The sequence below is a fragment of the Cyprinus carpio genome, chromosome B11 (genome assembly GCF_018340385.1).
Source record: "Cyprinus carpio isolate SPL01 chromosome B11, ASM1834038v1, whole genome shotgun sequence".
Taxonomy (NCBI): Eukaryota; Metazoa; Chordata; class Actinopteri; order Cypriniformes; family Cyprinidae; genus Cyprinus; species Cyprinus carpio.
Window position 1 is genome coordinate 20,037,190 of NC_056607.1, and position 20,828 is coordinate 20,058,017.

General features: G+C 35.5%; 2 protein-coding genes across 9 annotated transcripts in view; one reads left to right on the top strand and one right to left on the bottom strand.

Moving 5' to 3' along the window:
* Positions 1–20,828, bottom strand: part of mcf2l2 (MCF.2 cell line derived transforming sequence-like 2) — a 56,575-nt gene that overhangs the window by 18,686 nt on the left and 17,061 nt on the right. For 7 of the 8 annotated variants that reach the window (XM_042734459.1, XM_042734458.1, XM_042734455.1 and 4 more), the window contains exons 3-17: positions 16,969–17,083; positions 16,725–16,816; positions 16,033–16,151; positions 14,922–15,038; positions 14,632–14,781; positions 14,251–14,375; positions 13,205–13,319; positions 12,966–13,085; positions 12,017–12,208; positions 10,833–11,024; positions 9,876–10,053; positions 9,526–9,629; positions 8,511–8,599; positions 975–1,041; positions 197–312 (exon numbers count right to left, since the gene is read on the bottom strand). In XM_042734459.1, the coding sequence (XP_042590393.1) occupies positions 197–312; positions 975–1,041; positions 8,511–8,599; positions 9,526–9,629; positions 9,876–10,053; positions 10,833–11,024; positions 12,017–12,208; positions 12,966–13,085; positions 13,205–13,319; positions 14,251–14,375; positions 14,632–14,781; positions 14,922–15,038; positions 16,033–16,151; positions 16,725–16,816; positions 16,969–17,083 (1,891 nt within the window). The remainder of the gene's footprint in view (positions 1–196; positions 313–974; positions 1,042–8,510; positions 8,600–9,525; positions 9,630–9,875; positions 10,054–10,832; positions 11,025–12,016; positions 12,209–12,965; positions 13,086–13,204; positions 13,320–14,250; positions 14,376–14,631; positions 14,782–14,921; positions 15,039–16,032; positions 16,152–16,724; positions 16,817–16,968; positions 17,084–20,828) is intronic. The other variant, XM_042734456.1, reaches the window with a different exon arrangement.
* Positions 1,351–5,719, top strand: b3gnt5a (UDP-GlcNAc:betaGal beta-1,3-N-acetylglucosaminyltransferase 5a). The gene is made up of 2 exons (XM_019065725.2): positions 1,351–1,487; positions 3,117–5,719. The coding sequence occupies exon 2, from the start codon at positions 3,378–3,380 to the stop codon at positions 4,509–4,511; it is 1,134 nt and encodes a 377-aa protein (XP_018921270.1). The 5' UTR covers positions 1,351–1,487; positions 3,117–3,377; the 3' UTR covers positions 4,512–5,719.

Genomic DNA, 20,828 nt, shown 5'->3' on the forward strand with positions numbered 1-20,828 from the left:
AGCTTGAGCTGCTAGCGAGTTTTGGAGCACGGCAGCTGGTTTCTATGTAGCTGGTGCAAACTGATCAACCAACTGATATGGTGGCAAGTTTGTTACTTGTCCAAGGTGGTCTACCTTAGTCCTGACCAGCTAGAAACTGCCTATAATGTCCTTAAATTGGAAATTACGAGGTGTCAAAAAGTTTCCGTTTACTTACTTCTGGTGAAACTCATAGATTTCAGGCAGATTGCCAAAGAGTACTTCCTTCTTGTTTTCCAAAGATGGTGGGATCAAATAGATCAGCTCGGGGTCATCCAGTGCAGCGGCATATCCCTGCACAAAAATAAACACGACAAACAAAACCACAGTCAAATATTTCAACACTGCACCACAGATGTTTAAGTGATATATCTATAGCTGATGCACTTGTTTTGACATACATTTACATTACTTGAACAACTGAACTTCAGCAAATACTTGTATGTCCTTTTATGGACTCTTGTATGTGATTTATTTGAGCTGTGTGAGATTCTGAGCAATTTAATACATTTTTAAAACATTATTGCACCATTTTAATATGTTTTAAAAATGTAATTTATTCCTGTGATGCAAAACTGAATTTTTAGCGTTACATGATTCTTAAGAAATCATCCTAATATGCTGATTTGCTGCTAAAGAGACATTCTTATTATTATCAATGTTAAAAAAAAATGTGCTGCGTCATATCTTCATGGAAACTGTGGTGCATTTTCTCAGGCTTCTTAGATGAACAACACCCAAAAAAAAAAAAAAAGAAAAAGAAAATCATTTGCATTCATTTTAAATTAAGTCTATACTGTCAATGAGCAATTTAGTGCATCATCTCTAAATAAAAGCATCAATTTCTCTAAAAAAAAAAAATAATAATAATTTTGAACAGTACATGTATTTACAATGTATTTACAATGTATGCATTTTTGCAACAACATTTCCTTGTTAATTTCAGATACATGTACCTCTATGATGCTCTGCAGCTCTTCCACGTACAGCCTCTCTGTCTCAATCAGTTCATTCATTATGTGGCTGTTGAGAAAGTGCATGCAAAAAAACTTTCAGTAATTTGTCAAACAAACGTCTGAACATCAGTGTGATGAGAGACACAGTTTAAGATGGAAGCTTCAGTATAAGCACAACTCTCATAAAGCCATCCAACTATATAACAGAAGGTAAAGTTTGTAAAATACTTTAATCCAAAAATAAGCTAAACACTTAAACTGTGTGGCATTTCTGTCAGAGAAGTTTCTCTTTTCACAGTTTGTTCGTATGATAAAGTTGGCCAATGTTTAAGAAGAGGCATGTACTTTTCCCCCTCCCCGCCTCCATCAGGAAACACTCAAACCGTTCAAATACAAGCTCCACCAGCAGCTACACACTACTGCTTTCAGTACAGCTGCCAGAATACAACAGAGGTCCAGGGCTTAAAAACAAATACTTTTGTACATTTACTACATCATGGATGGGCCTCAGTGGTAAGTCATATGTTTTTGACTAAGCAGAATTTCTGTGTGGAGATCTTTCTGAAAAAAAAAAAAAAAAAAAAAAAGCTAAGAGATTTAACTTTTGGTGTGTCAAGCCTTAGAGACCTCATGCTAAATTTACGTTACTGTAGAGTCTGAGTATTGAATGTGATTTTCGAAAATAATAATAATAATAATAATTAATGATAGCACCAATCCTAAAATTCTGTTATTTTAAACACACTGTCAGCATCATATGATCGACTGTGCTATAAAAATATGAACTATGAACTTTGCTTTGGGTGGTCTTGGAGTCACTTAGGGAGTGTTTTATGATAATAAAAATGCAAATTAACTACACACATAGCTAATTATACTTACTGATAACATGTCAAAAGAAAGAGATTGTGATATAGTGGGCGAAACTGTTAGCTAAGCTATATGAGCATATTAAACAGAGGAGTTGAACAGGTCATGATGATTTAATTTACTTTTTAAAGGCATGTCAGCATGAAACAGTGTTGAAATGACTAAATTAAAATTCACATGTGAAAATGAAAATGTAGTGGAGGTAACCAGTCACCCATGTGAAGCAAAGCGGAATGTATTCAAATCTACATTAAACATATTTTTATGTTTATAAACTTTATTTGTAATACATAATGAAATATATGCAGGCAAGTTTTGATCAATATGACTTAAAATGGGATGGACGGTCATGCAGATTAATGTGAAACTAATAATTGCACAGAGCGGCTGGTATGAGCAGGTAATCCAGTTTGTCATACAATCCCTTCTGCTCCTGGCACTTGGCTGTCCAGGGTGTGGGACATTATGACATGCATTGTTGTTGTGTTGTGCCTTTTGAGTAGATTTGCTGCTGTAATGATCTTTTCGGGGTTGTGAATGTTTTGCACAGCACTCAGCACATCAGCGTGTTCGGTGGTTTAAATCCTTTCATTCAACGTAGAGCTGAGTCGACGATTGCTTTCATTCACACGATCGATTCGCCGAGTCTCCCCACATGGTCAAGGTTTTCAATGAGCACTCGCAACAAATGATGCAAACAGGCAGCATTTGTTAAAGAGGAATGTTGTTTTGAAAGAAAATGGCTTATATGTGACTGCCATGAAATTAAAAGTTTTTTTTTTTTGAGAAATTAAATAGGGTTTTTTTTTTTTAGCAAGGATGCATTAAATTGATCAAAAGTGACAGTAACGGCTTTTACATTTTTTCGAAAGATTTCTAGTTCAAATAAATTCTTTTGACTGTTTTATTCAGAAAACAATCCTTTAAAAAAATATCAGAAATTATTTCTGAAGGATCAAGGGACACTGAAGACTAGAGTAACGGCTGCTGAAAATTCAAGAATCAATAAGATGTAAAATATAAAAAATAGAAAAGTTATTTTCTATTTTAATATTTATGTTTGTACTGTATTTTGATCAAATAAAAGCAGCCCTGGTTAGCATCTAAGAAGCTTCTTTAAAAAAAATATATATATATCTTACTGACCCCTATTCACACACACACAGTTTAGAGTTTAAATATATAAAAGTATATATTACATTTTTATTATTATTTTTAGTTTTAAATCGTTGCAATCCCTGTTTTGAAACAATCATTCTTCTTTCTTTACAGAACACAAATGCAGTGTTAATGCCATACAGTGGATTTTCTCAACTGACTGAAGTTTTGTGTGAAGTGTACGGAAAAAGGACACAAAAGGTGGAAAATGTTTTGGGTTAACGTATCCGGTAGGCTAGCACATCTGCACTGAGATGACTAACATGGAATTCAGGCAAACACAGTCCTGGAAAATCATCGAGAGCAGTACATCTGGATTGCATTACTGGACTTGACAAGAGAGAGAGGGGTTGAGAGCGTGCGCAGCTTAGCAGAATGTTCATGAATTGCAGAAGGGTGAGAAAATGGCATTTTCTACAGCTTGTCTCCATGTGCTGTGTCATGTCAGTCCTTATGGTTTGCTGGGACCACGTGGACCACAGCGTCGTGAGCCATGTGAAGTCCTACTCCTACCGCTACCTAATCAACAGCTACGATTTCATCAACAAAAGCCTCAGCGTCAGCCCAAAGGAAGCCGCCAGGTTTGGTAGCTTCCCCTATTTGCTAAACAACGAGGACGTTTGTAAAGACAAAGACGTGCTGCTTCTCCTCTTCGTGAAGTCCTCCCCAGGAAACTTCAGAAGACGACAGGCCATTCGCTCCACTTGGGGCAACGAGTCCTACATAAGTCACGAACTGGGTGTTATCGTAAAATTAGTGTTTGCTATGGGAGTTCACCCTGTGGTGCAGGACAAATTGCACAAGGAATTGCACAAGGAGCACATGAACTACGGTGACCTGGTTCAGCAGGACTTCCTTGACACATTCCACAACCTCACTGTAAAACTGCTGCTTCAGTTCCGCTGGACGCACGAAAACTGTGCGCACGCCCGCTTCCTCATGACTGCAGACGACGACGTCTTCATCCATTTGCCCAACCTGGTGCGCTACCTTCAGGACCTCAGAAGACAGAACGTGCGCAACCTTTGGGTCGGCCACGTTCACAGGGGGGCGCCTCCCGTTCGCCGCAGGGACAGTAAATACTATATGCCCTTCGACATGTACCAGTGGTCTTCCTACCCAGATTACACTGCCGGGGCTGGCTACGTGGTCTCTGGCGATGTGGCAGCCAAAATCCATCAGGCCACGCTGGCTCTGAACGCCTCTATGTATATCGATGACGTCTTCATGGGTATCTGTGCCATTGCAGCGGGCGTTTCGCCTCAGGAACACGTTTATTTCTCGGGTGAGGGGAAAACGCCCTATCACCCGTGCATCTATGAAAAAATGATCACCTCTCATGGACATGAGGACGATATTAGGTATCTGTGGAAGGCTGCGACCGCCCCGCAGGTAAAAAGTATTTCGTCTGGACTGGTTGGGAAACTCTATTGTGCGGCTGTGAAAATGGCGCTGCTTTGTAAGCCGTACTTTACAAACACGTATTCGTGCATGGCAGCTTTTACATGATGCACTATGAAGTCCGAGCAGTATTTAAATCTCTCTCTCTCTCTATTTTGTTTACTTTTGCGTTAAATGTTAAATATTTTGTCAGTTCCCAAAAAAGTTAAAAGCTGTGCGCCCTAAGCATTTGTTTTACACTTTTATTTTATTTTAATTTAATTTATTTATTTTTCATGGACAGTGTAGGGCGAGAAAGCAGGAATGGGATGGAAACACTAAATTTAAATAAGTTATCTAAAATGACATGAGTCTCACAAAACCTGTCAAGGTCCTATTTCCCTCCAAAAAAATAAACAAAGAAAGAAAAAAATATTGAGTAAATATAAAACATGGATAAAGTGATTCTGGAAATATTAAGACTTTTCCACCAAATTTTTACTACCATAATTTACGATTTCTCATCTTTGTATTGCAAGACAAATAATGGTATATTATTTAAAATATCATATTAATTTTACTGTATTGTGTGATTACAGTTATGAACAATATTAAGAATTACCATGAACTGAGAATGAGAAGTAAAAAATTAAAAAAGGATAAGGAGAAAATGAAAAATAGCATTTAATTAATGCTTAATGCTAGTAAAATTAATATTAAAAGCAATATTTGCATTTAATTTATTAATTTATTTCAATTGTTTCTATCATCATGAACATACTGCCACTTGTCAAAAAATTTATGCCTAATAATCTTTTTTGTGAGATGAAATGGGCTTTGACATTTTAGCATATTCTTAGTTTCCATTCCTATGTATTAAGACTGTATTTAGCTTCTAGGAAAGTATTTGTTTCACTTTGGCATGCTATTAGAGAGTGTGTCTCAACTTTCTTTCATGTTGCAAATGTCATATGCTTCTGCTTAAAGCTTTCAAACATTTTAATGAACTGATGGTGCTACTTGTGAATGAGGATTTTAACAAGTTACATTTTGCTACAATAAATCTAATCCTTTTGAGATTTATTGCATTGTGACATTATTATCATGACAACTAATCCTCAATCTCATCAACCAAATACAAACAATATTATTCTTCATACTGTAATGTGAAATTACTGTATTACAGAATATAATAAGAATCACCACTGAGAATAATTGGAATAAGAAGAATGAAGCTTCAGTATGCGAAAACACTGCCAAAAATGTACATTCCCTTAAGTGTTTTTATTTCCCACTATCATTCTGAATTTAAATCAATTAAAGTGTTAATTCCATCATTTTTAAAGCAGTTTGACTCTCTTTGACTCCTGTCGAAGCATTTTTTTTTATTTTTTTTTTCTAGATTATATTAACAACAACATTAGAGTAAATTACACTGTTAAGGTCCAGAAAAGTATGTAAAGCATCATCAGAATAGTCCATCTGCCATCAGTGGTTCAACCGTAATGTTATGAAGCAACGAGAATACTTTTTGTACGTGAATAAAACAAAAATAACAACTTTATTCAACAGTACGCAGGCAGTGTACGCTCTTCTGTGTCAGCCGCGCCACATTGAATAAGGTCATTATTTTTGTTTTATTCGCATACAGAAAGTATTCTCATCACTTCATAGCATTACGGTTGAACCACTGATGGCAGATGGACTATTCTGATGATGCTTTACATACTTTTCTGGACCTTAACAGTGTAATTGACTTGGCAGTCCATGAGACAGTCACAAGCCTCCCGGTTTTCATCCAAAATATCTTAAATTGTGTTCCAAAGAAGAACAAAGCTTTTATGGGTTTGGAATGACATGGGGGTAAGTGATTGATGACAAAAATTTGCTTTTGGAGTGGAGTATCCCTTTAAGGCTGGATCAGTTATCACCTGTTAGCGTTAAGTCTTTGACATTTGAAAGAGATGTTACGGTGAAGTGTTAGTGGTTTCTAAAATGCTAAAGAGCAGAGCTCACGGTTGGGTTGTAGGTGGGGAAATGAATAAAAGTGTATGTTGTTTGACTCAATAAGACATCTGTGCTAATATCAATGTAGTATAAAGTAATTTCCTTATTTGTTCAATGCATTTGCATGCACACATTTTTCTTTATTGATTTTTTACAGGTGTTTTACCTGTATGTGTTGTGTTTTTGGATTAAATATTATAAGGATTGTACACCCAAAAATTTAAATTACCATTCATGCGTTCACAAGAGAGAGTGGCGTTTCAGCAGATGACACAGGACATAGGCGTAGTATAAGCTCCAGTAAGAAGTGATGAACTCGGAAACGCACAGGAGAGAGCAAAACAAAACACCAGTCACAAATTAGAGGTACAAAGGAAGATTGTAAAGAAAAACAGGAGAGAATTGATATAAGCCAAAACGAGACTGGATTTCCTTTGCTGTCAACTTGGTTCTCGTGAGACTAACATATTCTTACCCTACGCCTACGTCATCTGCTGAAACGCCCCTCTCTCATGTACACGCGACAGTTAGCGGAAGCTATAGAGAGTATAGTTTATACAGTTTAAAATATGAATATTATTCTTACACATGTGCAACAATTCACTTCAGGAGGCCTTTATTAACCCCCAGAGCCGTGTGGAGCACTTTTTCTGATGGATGGATGCACTTTTTTGGACTTGGTGTTAAAAGAAGATTGATAAAGTTTCAGAATTACTTAAGAAATTCTTTATTGGTAAAACAGGAAGTGAGTAATGTAAGAAAGAACATGCGTGAGCGGCCATTGTTCCTGTTTTTCAAATATGCAGAGCAGAGAGTAGAACTTTTCGTAATGCATGAAACTTTGGTAGCCTGCCAAATGTTAAAAAAGGAAGAAGAGAAAGGGTATATTCTCTTCACGCTTAAATATCTTTAACAAATGTATAACATACATCTATTTAGATTGGGAGCAGTAAAAAATATACCAAATATTAAATGAACGTCTATTAAAACATGAAAAGAGTCACCAATTATAAGTTTGCATCTCTGCAAAACTTTTTCAGGAAGACTGATACTTCTACAAGCAGAGGACATAAGGTCAGTTGCTTTTACAGACGTCAGTATGCACATGAAAAAGTATGTTGCGCCAGTTACCAGAATGAAGACTAATAGTTTGCTCAGCCACCAGTGACCAAAAATCAGGTACAAGCTACAAAAAACAAAATCTGAACAAAATCACACTTTGGTTTTAAAGGGCAAAAATGCACTACACCAATATAAAATTTACAACTTATACCACACAACAGAAACTACCTATATATGGCGGAATACAATGTAAAAATAGTGAGTAATTAGAAACCATAGTCGTGTTAGTGCAAAATACAAGAGAGAGCGTGTCATGCAAAAGAACAGTATTTGAGACCCATCAGCTAAACGTTTCTTGACCTGTTTGATGTCAACAATGCTGTATCCTGAGACATTAACCAGATATGTGATTTACTGTACTGTATGTTCTGAGTGGGATATAAGATGTTGACAAACTAGTTAATCCTGTACATTCAGAAATGGCATCAGATGTGTGTTCAGATGTGTGTCATCACAAACCATTAGAGTTTGAGTCACTGTTTAGGTGGTGTCACAGTTTCTTGATCTCATTTTGCCCAATAAGCCATTTTCACAACACAAGATGAGTGTTGTTAAATGTGTTTGGAACAACTTGAGGCTGAGTAAATTTGTGAATTTTTATTTTCGGCTGAACTGTCTCTTTAAGTCTGTGATATATCTACTAAACTGCAAAACAAGAAATTAATAAATGTTGCTCTGCTGTAATAATTGTATTATTATTTATATTATATACTATATTTATTTAACTTTAACTTAACTTAATTTATATAACTAAATTGAAAAAAATAAATCATTATTTGAAAAAAAGGCTTAATGAAATATTTAAATATTAGAATAAATGTGAACATATTGATAAAGTAATTAAAATGAATTGATTTTAATCTAGCTATAAAATAAGTCCCTGAGAATCCATTCAAGTGGGTAAAACAGTGTTGTACTTTTCATAAAGAGAATCTCTGACACTGCTTAATACTTCACCTTATCTTGTGAGACGCTCTTTTTCAGAAGACATGTTCTTACCTGCGTCTGTTTGAAAGCGACTCTTCTGTTTCATTGCTCATGAGGACAAGACTCGATCCCCCTTGTCCTCCTTCATGCATGACCTCAATCTGTGAGAAACCACAGGAACACAGAACACACTGGTCAAAACCTATATAGGATTCAAATGAAAGAAAATGACTTTATGTTTGAGCTGAATGTATAATGTGTAATAATGATATACAGTAAAATATTTTAAAGGCAAGATCTTATCCCAGGCTAACTAGGTTTTTCTACATACATACAAATGCTTGTTAGATGTTTTAAAAAAAAAACTCTCTGAAGATTGAAATTATATTGTATTTATTTACAGAGGTATATGATGTCACACTTGTCCGTGAGTGAAGACGTTGCGCAAATCCATGAATCAATGTTCAGAAGTGAGGTAACTTCAACAAATTTCCCCTGCTCAGGGAGTAGGGAGCAATGAACACTGTGTAGGGACCATGTCAATGGTAACACAGTTCATGCACGGAGCTCACTTCTAACGAGCTGATTATCTGAATCAGGTGTGTTAACAAAGAGAGACATGCGAAATATGCAGAGCAGGGGGCGCGAGAACTGGAATTGAGAACCGCTGCTGTAGTCGTAGATTATTGCTGCTGCTGCAAAGCAAGTACAGGAACTTGCTACTGCTAATACATATGCAGATACGGTGCTGTGAGTATTTAAGACATACTGCTGCTGCACAAGTAGCATATTTAATAATCTGTAGCAGATCTATACAGGTGGAGCTGGGGAGGTGGAGGATTTCAGAGGAACTCTGAAAGCGCACTGCGAAAAGCTTTAGTGGATGCTAACGAACCATTTAAATGTAAAGCAGCAAGCTCATTGGCTGCGTATACAACATGAACTAATCAGCTTGTGCCAAGTAGTTTAACGCTGGAATATCATCAGTTTGAATTAACGACCCATCAGCCTGCACCATCTAGAGTTAAATGACAGAACTTGCCATTTATTTCAGATGTGACCATGTAACTGACACAGACGAATATACCTTGATGCCACCTTTGGCTTTGCGAATATTCTTCCTTTTTGCCAGCTCTGCGTCACTGGGCTGCTTACTGGGGCAGGAGTTTTCGGCAGCTTTGCGATTTGATGCTGTTGAGTTTAAAACAGAGTTAAACAAGCTGGAAGGCATTCATATTTTCCACTTAAATAATTCAGGATACAAAGCCTGAGCATTTAATAACCTGAACCTTGAACCTGAAATGAGGACATGCTTCTAGAAAATAAAGGTTAAGTGATAAGATTACATACAAATACCACTAAACCACTAGCAGTATGGACATGTATGCATTTCAGTCAACATACATCTGTTTTGTTTTTTTTGTTTTTTTAACTTACTAGGTGCAGTGTGATGTGGGGTTTTAGGTAAAGTGCGTTTTGGTGAAGATTCTGGTCGAGGTGCAACTGGTTGCACTGGCCTTGTTTGCTTTGCAGAAAGCTTTTTCAGACTCGCGTGTCTCTTCTCAAACATCTCTTGAACGTCATCCAGCCTTTTCAGAGCGGTTTGAGCTTTGCCCTGCATGGGATGAGATAAAAGTCATTATATATAAATTAATCAGTTATTTATCAGAAACAGATGATCGCCATCATCATCTACAGTGGGCTCCAAAAGTCTGAAACACAATTTAAAATCTGGGATTCATCTACTTTTAACCTTTCAAAAAATGTAAACTAAATGTAAAAAAAAAAAAAAAAAAAAAATTCAAATATTTAATATTCGGTACTATTTCTAGGTCAATCATTGAATAATGAGATATCAGGCAGGATAAGTGCTACAGTTACTAAAAAGAGTATATATCAAATACATCATAAATTCTGGGATGTTAATATTTCAGTTTAAATTAATACAATTTACAATATTTTTTAATAGAATAATTATGGAATTTATAATATTCTATATTAAACAATTTGGTAAAACTCCACAATATGAATCTTTATTAATGTTAGGTAATAAAAATGCACCTGTTCTTTGTAGTTCATATTACCTCAGGTTCATAAAACAATATAATATCATATAACATAACATAACATAACATAACATAACATAACATAACATAACATAACATAACATAACATAACAGTCAAATTTTTTGGTCACCATTCACTTTCATTATAGTTTTGATTTGAAAAATGTATTAGTACATATTGAAATTAGCATTAGCTGTGATTAATTGATGCTTTAGAAGAATTTTTCATTGTTAGTTCATGTTAACTAATGTAGCTGAATAATGTAGACAAGACTTTTGGATTTGACTGTATGCAAATGTATTCAACTATAATCCGCTTGATTTGTACCTTGATCCACTCTGAGAGGACGATCTCATACTGGTTACTGAGGTCTTTGAGGTGACTGAGCTGCTGCTCTTTGGCTGAATTCATGTACCGCTCGATGTCCTGCAGCGCTGCTTCTGCACCTTCCTGGGTCTGACATCTGTCTACAGCCTGAGAGGCCAACAGATACACTCCACTCTCACACCACTGGTTCACCTGCCAGCACACACACACACACACACACACACAGAGGCACATCAATGCATCTATCTTGGACCCGATATAAAATGAGAAAAGAAAACTGTGCATGTTATTTAATTAATTTTAACCATAAAAAATGATTAAAGAAAGCAGTTATAATCATTTTTATTTATTACGCACACAGATCAAATTTAAGTCACCTATACATTATTTGTTATCTACACTGAAATAAATAAATTGCTGAAGAAACCATATTTATTACTGTGTACATTTCACAAACAAATAAAAAGCAGAACGCTGAATTAAAGAAAATTTAAGCAGAAAAATTTAGATAGTATTTTCTTATAAAACATACTTCAATAATCCTTGTTTTGATTGAAAAATATTTTTTTTACTCTGTACAAAAAAAACTGTTTATGTTAACTGAAACAGCTGAAAAATTGTGAAATTTAAAATGAGCTGAAATAAATAAGTTGAAATTTAAGTACTAAAAGTACTAAAACTGAATAAAATAAATAAAAATAAGTAACAAAAGCACAAATTATTAAAACTTCAATTAAAATTTAAATGAAAACTGAAAATATAAAAATAAGTGAATTCAGAATATTGATAGATAATAGAACATTACATAAATAATATACTATATACAGTATATAAGCACAATTGTGCAATTCTTGCCAAGCCATACTTACGACATGCACTGCAAAATATCATTTTGTTAATTCGCAGTTTTATATTTTTCTTGTTTTGTTTTTTTTTTTTGTTTATTTTTCTAAAATTGTTTCTTGAATTTTTATATTATATGAAATAAAATGTTCTATATATATATATATATATATATATATATATATATATATATATATATATATTACATATTTTTTTGTAAATGTCTTTGTCTTCTGACAATATGCATGTCATCTCTCAAAATCAAACCTTCTCCGTGTCTTCATCAATCACCCCAAAAACTGTGTGTGGTAATTTGACAGGAAGTGTGTTGTTTCACGAACCTCATCGATTCGTTTGTGGATTTCAAGTGATTTGGTCAGAATGTCATGTTTCTTTTTGGCCTCATTGCTGAAGTCGTCACAGATGCGCCGCAGTTCGACACACTTCGGCCGGATGGAGTCCACGGCGTAGTGGTTACTTTGAATGAGCTGGTCACCATGCTGAGCGTGAAGCTGAGCTTTCTCCAGAGACTCCTGTACAGATCAATAAACACAATAAAGCTCAACATATGAGGAATGATTTACCCTGCTATCTTGACTGTTATTAGTAGTTGACTTGCAGTGTCGTAACAGCAGCAACGCTATGGTTGTCTTTTATTCATTCTTGAAGTTCAGTTCTATATACCATATGCTTTCAGACAATACCTGCATGTTCATGGCTTTCTGATAAAGGCCAAGAAAAAACATGCTTTATCTTTCTAGATAAGCTGGTTGCTTGGTAGAGTAAAATCTTCCATGTAAAACATGCCCTGGTAACCAGTACTGCTGGTTTTATTCAAGACACACTTGTTTTTTTAATCCTTGGAAACATGTTTCTAAACAAACACAAAAGAAAGATTAATTTTAATAAAAACTTTTAATTTGTTTAAACATTCAAATATACAAGTGTGAATAAATAGTATTTTTTAAATATTCTAAATGTATATATTGTCACTTAACTTAACCTATTTTACTTGACTTTTATTCTGTTGTAATTTTGATCAAATAAATGCAGAGCAAAAGAAACTTCTTTTTAAAAAAATATGAATTATTCAATTATTCGTTTACTCTAATTATTAATATGTCCGGTAGTGTATAGGATTATATAAATATGTATTTATACAGTGATTGGGGGATTTATACAGTGACTGGGGAAACAGAACAGAACAAATGGTTATTGTTGAGCCCACTATGTAAACTCAATGGACTGCTTTGCATACCAGGCCTGATTTCAGATTTAAAAGATTTTGACCTGAGCTTTGTCCTCCAAAGTTTTCAGATCCCCCAGCAGATGTTCCACCTGAGCCACACAGTCCCCGGTGTCAGACAGGCCCAGCAAGGTCTCCGTCAGGCTGTCCAGAGATACTTTCACCTGATGCAATAGATGCAACAGACCAATTTCAGCTTGGGTGACTCGTCAGCTGCTCTAGGGATATTTGGTATATAATGGCTGCCTACTAAGTATACAGAGGCACACCCATTGCATCGTACCTCTCTGAAGTCCTGCTCAAAGTGCCGTAACTGTAAGCACTGCTCTAATTTGAGGTGATGCCTTGACCAGAACTGTTCAAATGCATTCTCCGTCTCATCGAGCTGCGCTAACAACCTGAGACAAACAAACAAACACGTTTACAGTGTGCATGTCAGAGGAGCTGAAGTGAATTAGATTTCACAGGGGAACATGAGATGACACCAGGCTTTAAAGAATAATAGCACAACTGTAACAAGAACTACGCAAGTCTAGTTAAAATAGAGGAAATGGCTGTAAATTCAATACGAAATCCAAAAATACTTTCAATACGTTCCTATTGTGAATGACTCTTGGTACAAGTTAATAAATGACTCATGGTACAAGTTAAAAAAGAACTGCTCATAATCTTTCATCAGAATGTAACTTGTCTGGTGACTTTCTTTATTTGCTGATGCCATCAAGATTTTTTGCATTCCTGATGGTTCAAATCTCAAACAAAGTCAATCTTCTGTTTTGCTTATGTATGTCATATTCTGAATGTCACGTAGCCACCCAGCAATCTGTTATGACCTAATCCCAGCTAACAAGTTACGAACAAACGTTCTTGCAGTAACGATAATAGTTCAAAGTTATCTGGTCTGTAATAATGTTCTCAAAATGTTAGCACAAAAAGGGGGGAAAAAATCGGATTAGGTGGAAACATAACATTTTCATAACTGAATGGGAATGTTCGCAACATATTTTTGCTAGCTGGTCTGGTCTTTATGTTCACAAAACTTTAGCACTAAAACATTATTTATGTGTCGTCCATGGAATTTTGTTTTGTTCTCGAAACATTTTAGTCAGACATTCGTCTAACATTTTTATGTTGCTGCTTATTTCCAAATGTTAATTGCAACGTTCCGATAAAGTCTGCAAAATAAACATTCGAATGTAACATTCTGATAATGTTTACAAAACGATAAAACGGAATGTTCGCATTACCAACATTCTTTTGTCAGCTGGGATTCTACTTAAGCTATAGAGTCTTAGAATTAATTGTGTAACTTTTTGTGTTTTGACAAACCTCTCAGCAGTTGTTTGGTTCTCTACTTCATCTGGGTTCAAAATGTGGCTCTCAGTTTTGCTGGCCTGATCTTTGATACAGGACAGCAGCGTATTTCCTTGCTTTATAGCCAATTTCAGCTCATCCTGTGCAGGGAGAAGGAAGCGTGGCATATGAATCCTGAAATAATTTGTATATATGCAAAACACAGTAAATCAAGATAAATACAGATCATGTATTATTGTTCCACACTGTTTTAGAAACGGTTCAGATAAAAGACAACATTAGGCAATACAGTAGGCAATTAACTAAAGCACAGAACTATAATGACACGCATTTTAGAAATCAAACGATAACTTTAGAGCCAACACAAACTACTATTTTATAAATGTGTTGAGCTACCTGGAGCTTATCGTGTTTTTCGGTGTGTGTGATGAGCAGATCTTTGGTGCACTGCACGTCATTGGGAAGTTCGGTTTCTGCTAGGTCAGTTCCAAACTGCTGCAGCATCTGTGCTGTGCTCTTCACCGTTAATGCAAAGTTCTCAATGGCCTAGGGCACAACATTTGAACACAGTCTGAACATATAATATATATGGCTTTTACAAAACTGAACCTTTTCTGCATTGTACATACAGTACATTTATGTTTCTGTCTGTCTGTAAATATGATATTCATTTTTAACTTTCATACTGTGCGATGGTGAATCCATTGACTGTGGCAGTAGTCCAGTGTTCCCCCGAGATCGCAGGTCAGCTGGCCTTTGTCAATGTAGCCATGCAAGTCTGACAGGGAATTTAGCATAACAATCTACAAGAGAAGAGAAAAGAAAAAATAATTAACCATAATATACATTAATTGTACTAAATGTTTGTCCTACTTATTCCAGTGTTGCAGGTGAAGACTGCATTAACAGTCGGGCCTGACAACCTCAAACCACTCATACAATGCTTTCACGGGAAAGCACACTTAGCGAACTCTGAGTTTGTTAAAATATGCATGCAAACATTTTACAGGACATATATGGTAAAAAAAAAAAAAAACTTTCATTTATTCTTCTGTTAACTTGTGTATAATTAAAGCTGTAAAACTGTTGAAATCATCATTTTTACAGTCTTTTTAGTTTTAGATTTTAATGTTTTACATTGCAATGGCAACAAAGTTGAAAAATTGCTTAACTTTATACAAAATAGGTTAGTAAACTAAAATCATGTCTTCACACTAAATTCACTCATACTGCTCACAGCTGTACTATTAAGACAATGACAGTTTTAATGTTTATGGATTGGCCCCATTCATTTCCTTTGTAAATTCCCCACTGATATTTATGGCTATCTTACTCATCTGCAGATGACACTTTGTGAAATTGAAGTATGTAGACGATGATGCCGCAATCGTCATTTCCTTAATGTCACAAGAGTAGCAGCATGCAGATGATAATCTCATGCAGCAGCATATGCCAGCAACAGACACATGAATATGTGGAAAAGTTGCATTACACACATTCACCACCACGACCTTAACGTAAGCGCAGCGATAAGGCATCACTTTAATGCACTGTGCAGGAACTTCAGTGTTTTTGTAATACTGCTCCCTGTGTCTTCTAAAGTGGCGTTAAAACAGGCTTAGAGATTATCTGTAGGTTAACACCCTTTCAGACCTGCATAATGCAGCAGGGTGACAGGCTGTGTCAATAATTTAGTGGATGAGTGATCATGGTTACAAACACTCCAGGGGAGCCATGCGCATCGTATGGCGAATGAACGGGCGTGCCGAAGGTCCAGACAGACAGAAGCATGCTTACCGGTACCTTCAATTTGAAGTCATCCCTATGTAACCGCATACTGACATCAGCGATGGCCCTCTGGAGGAGACGTGAGGGTTTCAGAACCAAAACAAGCTGGAGATTTCCTGGAAAGGAGCCTCAGGTCATGGAAGAAAATGAAACATACAAGTTTTGACTTATTTCTTCGACAATTCTGTGACATCAACTATATGTGAAACCATATAAATACTTATGACCTTTTTTGTCTTTGTAACTTGTGGAACTAATTTTAAAAAATAATTCATTTATATTTATATTTATATTTTATGTAAAAAAATACTAAGACATTTTTATGCTTATAACTTGAAATAGAAAAATAAATAAATAAATATACACACACATATATACATACATAATATATATATATATATATGTATATATATATATACATATACAGTATATATATATATATATATATATATATATATATATATATATATATATATATATATACACACACACACACACACACACACATACATAAAATTAGAAAAATATCAATTGAAAAATATAAAGTACTTTAATAGTCCAACTGGACCTAGCTTGTTCAACTTGATTTCAAATGACAGGCCTATCGATAGTACATCTTGATACTGTACATCTTGTTCTTTTTGCTTGTATCTATAAATGTCATGTTAACTTTATAAAGCTTCAGCAAGAGCCTGTACAAACCGCTATCCGTGCCAGAGAAGTGATTGCTGAGTTCCATTTGTCCTTCCTGCGGTCCAGGATGATGATGAAGCCAATGCTAGCAGCATCCATGCTGGACAGAAAACGGACAGGTCAGGCATTAAAACCAAAACCATCAGACAGAAATCAAGCAGAAAACTGCTTGTTCTTACAGCTGCTTTCACAACACATTTTGAAACTCATTACCAATGGCAATAAACCTTAGAAAAATCAATGAGGTTTCACCTTGGTATGCTGGTCAGGTATGTGACAACGTTAACAAAATCCTCATCAGACACTTCATTAAATCCTGAGAACTCTGGGAACGTGATGATGGGAGATCCATCTTTTCCTCTTCCTCCTGCAAAAATGTTAAGGAGTTTAGTACCTATTTTAAAATAGTGACTATTCAAATTTTTTTAACATGATAAATGGCACTCTGGCAATTTTATTTATGTATTTATATTAGCTAATTTATTATATTTCTAAAAGTATAATATATTTACATTTAAAAAAAAAAATTATGGCTGTTTTTTTTTTTTTTTTTTTTGCAGTTTCGTTTGGTGTCATTGCCAGCACACAGTTTCTATGCACCATTTACACCTCAACAGAAACTACTCACACTGAGTGAACATACATGCAGCGGAAACCAGGTGTGACCCACATAGTTTTTTTTTTTTGTTTTTGTTTTTTTAACTAGGCCATTACCAAAAACCCTCTTACATTTCTTGCTTCTGACCTTATCCTTAAAATGATTCTCAAGTATTCATCACACCCTTTTTACTTTAATTTGGCCTAAGATATTTAAATGTGTTATTATGTGTATTTGTTTTTTGTGTATTTGATCCTTATAATTTAGTATTCAATGGGGCAACATTGTACTATTGAGTTCTGACACATTCATAATTAATCTGACTAACACACTATTTAAAAAAAAATGTAAAAACGGACAAAAACCCACATAAATTTTAACTGGTTACAAACTTTTTTTACATACTATATAAAACTGATACATTTTTATGCTCACATATTCTGTGTTATGATGCTTACTCTGCAAATTCAATATTACTGAATTAAATTATTGAGTCGTATACTTTTAATTTTACTTGATACAATTTAATATGGTATGGACAATGAAATATTTTAACTACTGGTTCAAATTTTGCCATTTTTAAACATACATTGTCATATTTTCATCAACACTTGTGTTTGAGACAGTATAGATCACACAGTTTTATGTCTTTAAATAATCACATATCTTTAGAATTCCTCTGATAACCGATTGTAGCATTATTTATAAATAATTTATATCATTTTAGCAAACTGGTCTTTAGTCTGAATATGTAATTGCCTCTTTAACAGCGATTCTTCTTGTGCATTGTGCTCATTCCTGAGGGAAATTTGAAGAAAGATGTGTTTGTTTGCAGTAATGAGGAAGATCCACTCAAAGGTCACATGTTCATCCATTTTTAGACTTTAGAAGCCCCAACGCTTCTCTTGAATGATGTATAGGTGTTTATCTTAATAGTCTTTAACTATAGACATACAGAAGTGTATGTTTCTTTTCAATTTATATTTATATTATGCAAATCAACCCCTCCCCCCGCCCTCAGTCCACATCCAGTGACTTATTTGGAACTACAACTTCACTGGAAAATTTTCACCCGCCTTGTGGTCAAATGATTTCACTTGATTATTATGACTTACAGCATGACTTACATCTGTAGCACCTCCTGGTGGATTTTTTTCCTTTTTTTTTTTTTTTTGATCTAGTAATACCATATCTAGCAACATACCATCAACAACACCTAAGCACTGGGACTTATGAGACTAAGAGTCCTAATGGACGACACCATGCTTTTCAGCGGAAAGCGGCACTTAAGACAAGAGGAGCCAGCTAAATAGATTGCACAAAGTATGCTGGGATTGTTTTTCTCTGTAACATTACATAACTAGTTTTGATGAGTGGTGCAGGCGTCTTGGCAGATGAGGAGACAGGGAGGCAGGCCAGGCCTCGGGAGATCTGACTAGGGTGGGAAGGAATGGAAAAGCTCTCAAAGGAGCAGCGAGTCTGTAGTTGCAAGGTCCCTCCCACTTACATCAGTTCAGCGTGTAAGTTTTTCCACCCTGTTTTCAGAGAGCTCTGTGTGTGCTGGAAGCGGTAAACACTGCTGTTTTATTAGCTAATATGAATTGTTTTGTATAGTTAACATTGCTGGCAACTTCATGACAAAGGCTGGTTAAAATGAATTAGAAATAGAGTCAAATTCACTTTATATATGTTGCAAACAGTAGTCACCAGCTTGAGCGGTTGCCTGATTGTTTCATTTTCATCTGAGACATAAAAAGCAGGACTGTGGCGTAGCCTAGTGGTTAGCTGGCAAACAAAGAAGTTTCAGTTTCAAACAGGGTCAAAAAAAAAACTTAAAGCCATTTGTAACTGTAAGAGTTAAATGAAATAAATTGGCTGGTAATTTAATGAGAAACTATAAAATAATAAATTGTTTCATTAAATCAAGAATGAGTCTGATCTTGCCGACTTGAGTAAAACAAGCAAATTAAATAAAAGACTTACAGTCTACAAAAGAAAAACATGTTTACTTCAGTGGTCACATGTACCATCAAAGATTTATCTAGCATCATACATGTGGCGACGGATATGTTAGAGATTTCTGGAAGCCACTAAAATGTATAGTAATGATGTAGCAATATTTAAATGACAGCTTACAAAGATATTTTTGTGGCTAATAAGCGATAAATAGCTGGTAATCAACATTCCATACTACTATATATAAATTAAACACTAAAAATTAATCATAGCATCATAATGTACAATATGGAAATGGATATTCATTTTGAGATTTGCTAAACAGTGTCAAGTGTTATTAAATTAATTTAAAAATGATTAAATTATTGTATAATTTAATATTAATATTTAATATAGATTTAAATTATTTTATAATTTAATTTATAAAATATTATAATATTAAATTAAATGAAAAAAAAAATCACCAAGACATTCACCAAGCAGCCCTTGGCTATTTCTCAGTTCATTATTATATAATACGCATCATGGGAAAATGAGAAAGCAGAAGTCTGTTTTCTCTGACTGGAAGCGCTAATGAGCATCAGAGCAAATGGGAGGGCTGGGAATTCTACGACAGCACTGACATGAGTGGATGTGATTTGCGTGCATTAACATCAATTAAGCACCACCTCAGAAACCTGACCCACAATCGAAAGGGTCAATGTTCAAAGGCACCACCAACAGCTATACATAGAGAGGGAATGTAGACAGAAACACACCTTTTTTATCTCAACCTAAAGAGCAAACAGACATTTCCATTTCTCACCTGAAAGAAGCGCAAACTGCCTGTGAAGTTGTTTCGATTATGTCGACAGCCAGTAACGGCCCTGATCTCCTGCTGCATAATCTCATCTGTGAGGAAAGAGGAGAAAGCACAGGAGCATTAGAAATCACTGCCACATGCATATAATTCTGCAAAAATCACATTCGGGATATCGGTAAGTCACAAAGTGCATCAGTAGCCCGACCCTTCAGACTGACCGTCTGTACAGCTGCTTCCTTAGAGATGACCTTTAGCCATCAACACAGCCTCTGGTTTGTATCCGTTCATCAGGGAAGCGCTGCTTCAAACAAGCCATTCTTTTATGCCCTTGGCTTTACAATAAAGAGTGCTCGAGTACTTCTATTCTCTACTGATCTACTAAGGGTCACCCTAAAGCCCGATGAAGTCTGTAGACGAACAACCGTTCCTCTGTACACATATGTACAAAAGACTGCATTAACATTGACGGCTCTTTATCAGACCCTGTTAAGTCTTGTGAGGAAAGTTGCTGTGGGCTGCTGTAAACCGCAGAACAACAGAAATTAGTACTTTTTTATTTTCAAGCACTCACACATCCTTGTCGAGTCTGTTCTACAGGAAGAACAATGTGCGTCAAGGAGCATGTGAAAAGCAGATGTTATCAGCTGGCTGTGGAGTCGCAACCATTGACATCTACATGAATTACTATAAGAAGCCAAAGATTTCCCAGAGGAAAGTCACCATGACCGGACCATACAGGACCACTCCTACCGACAG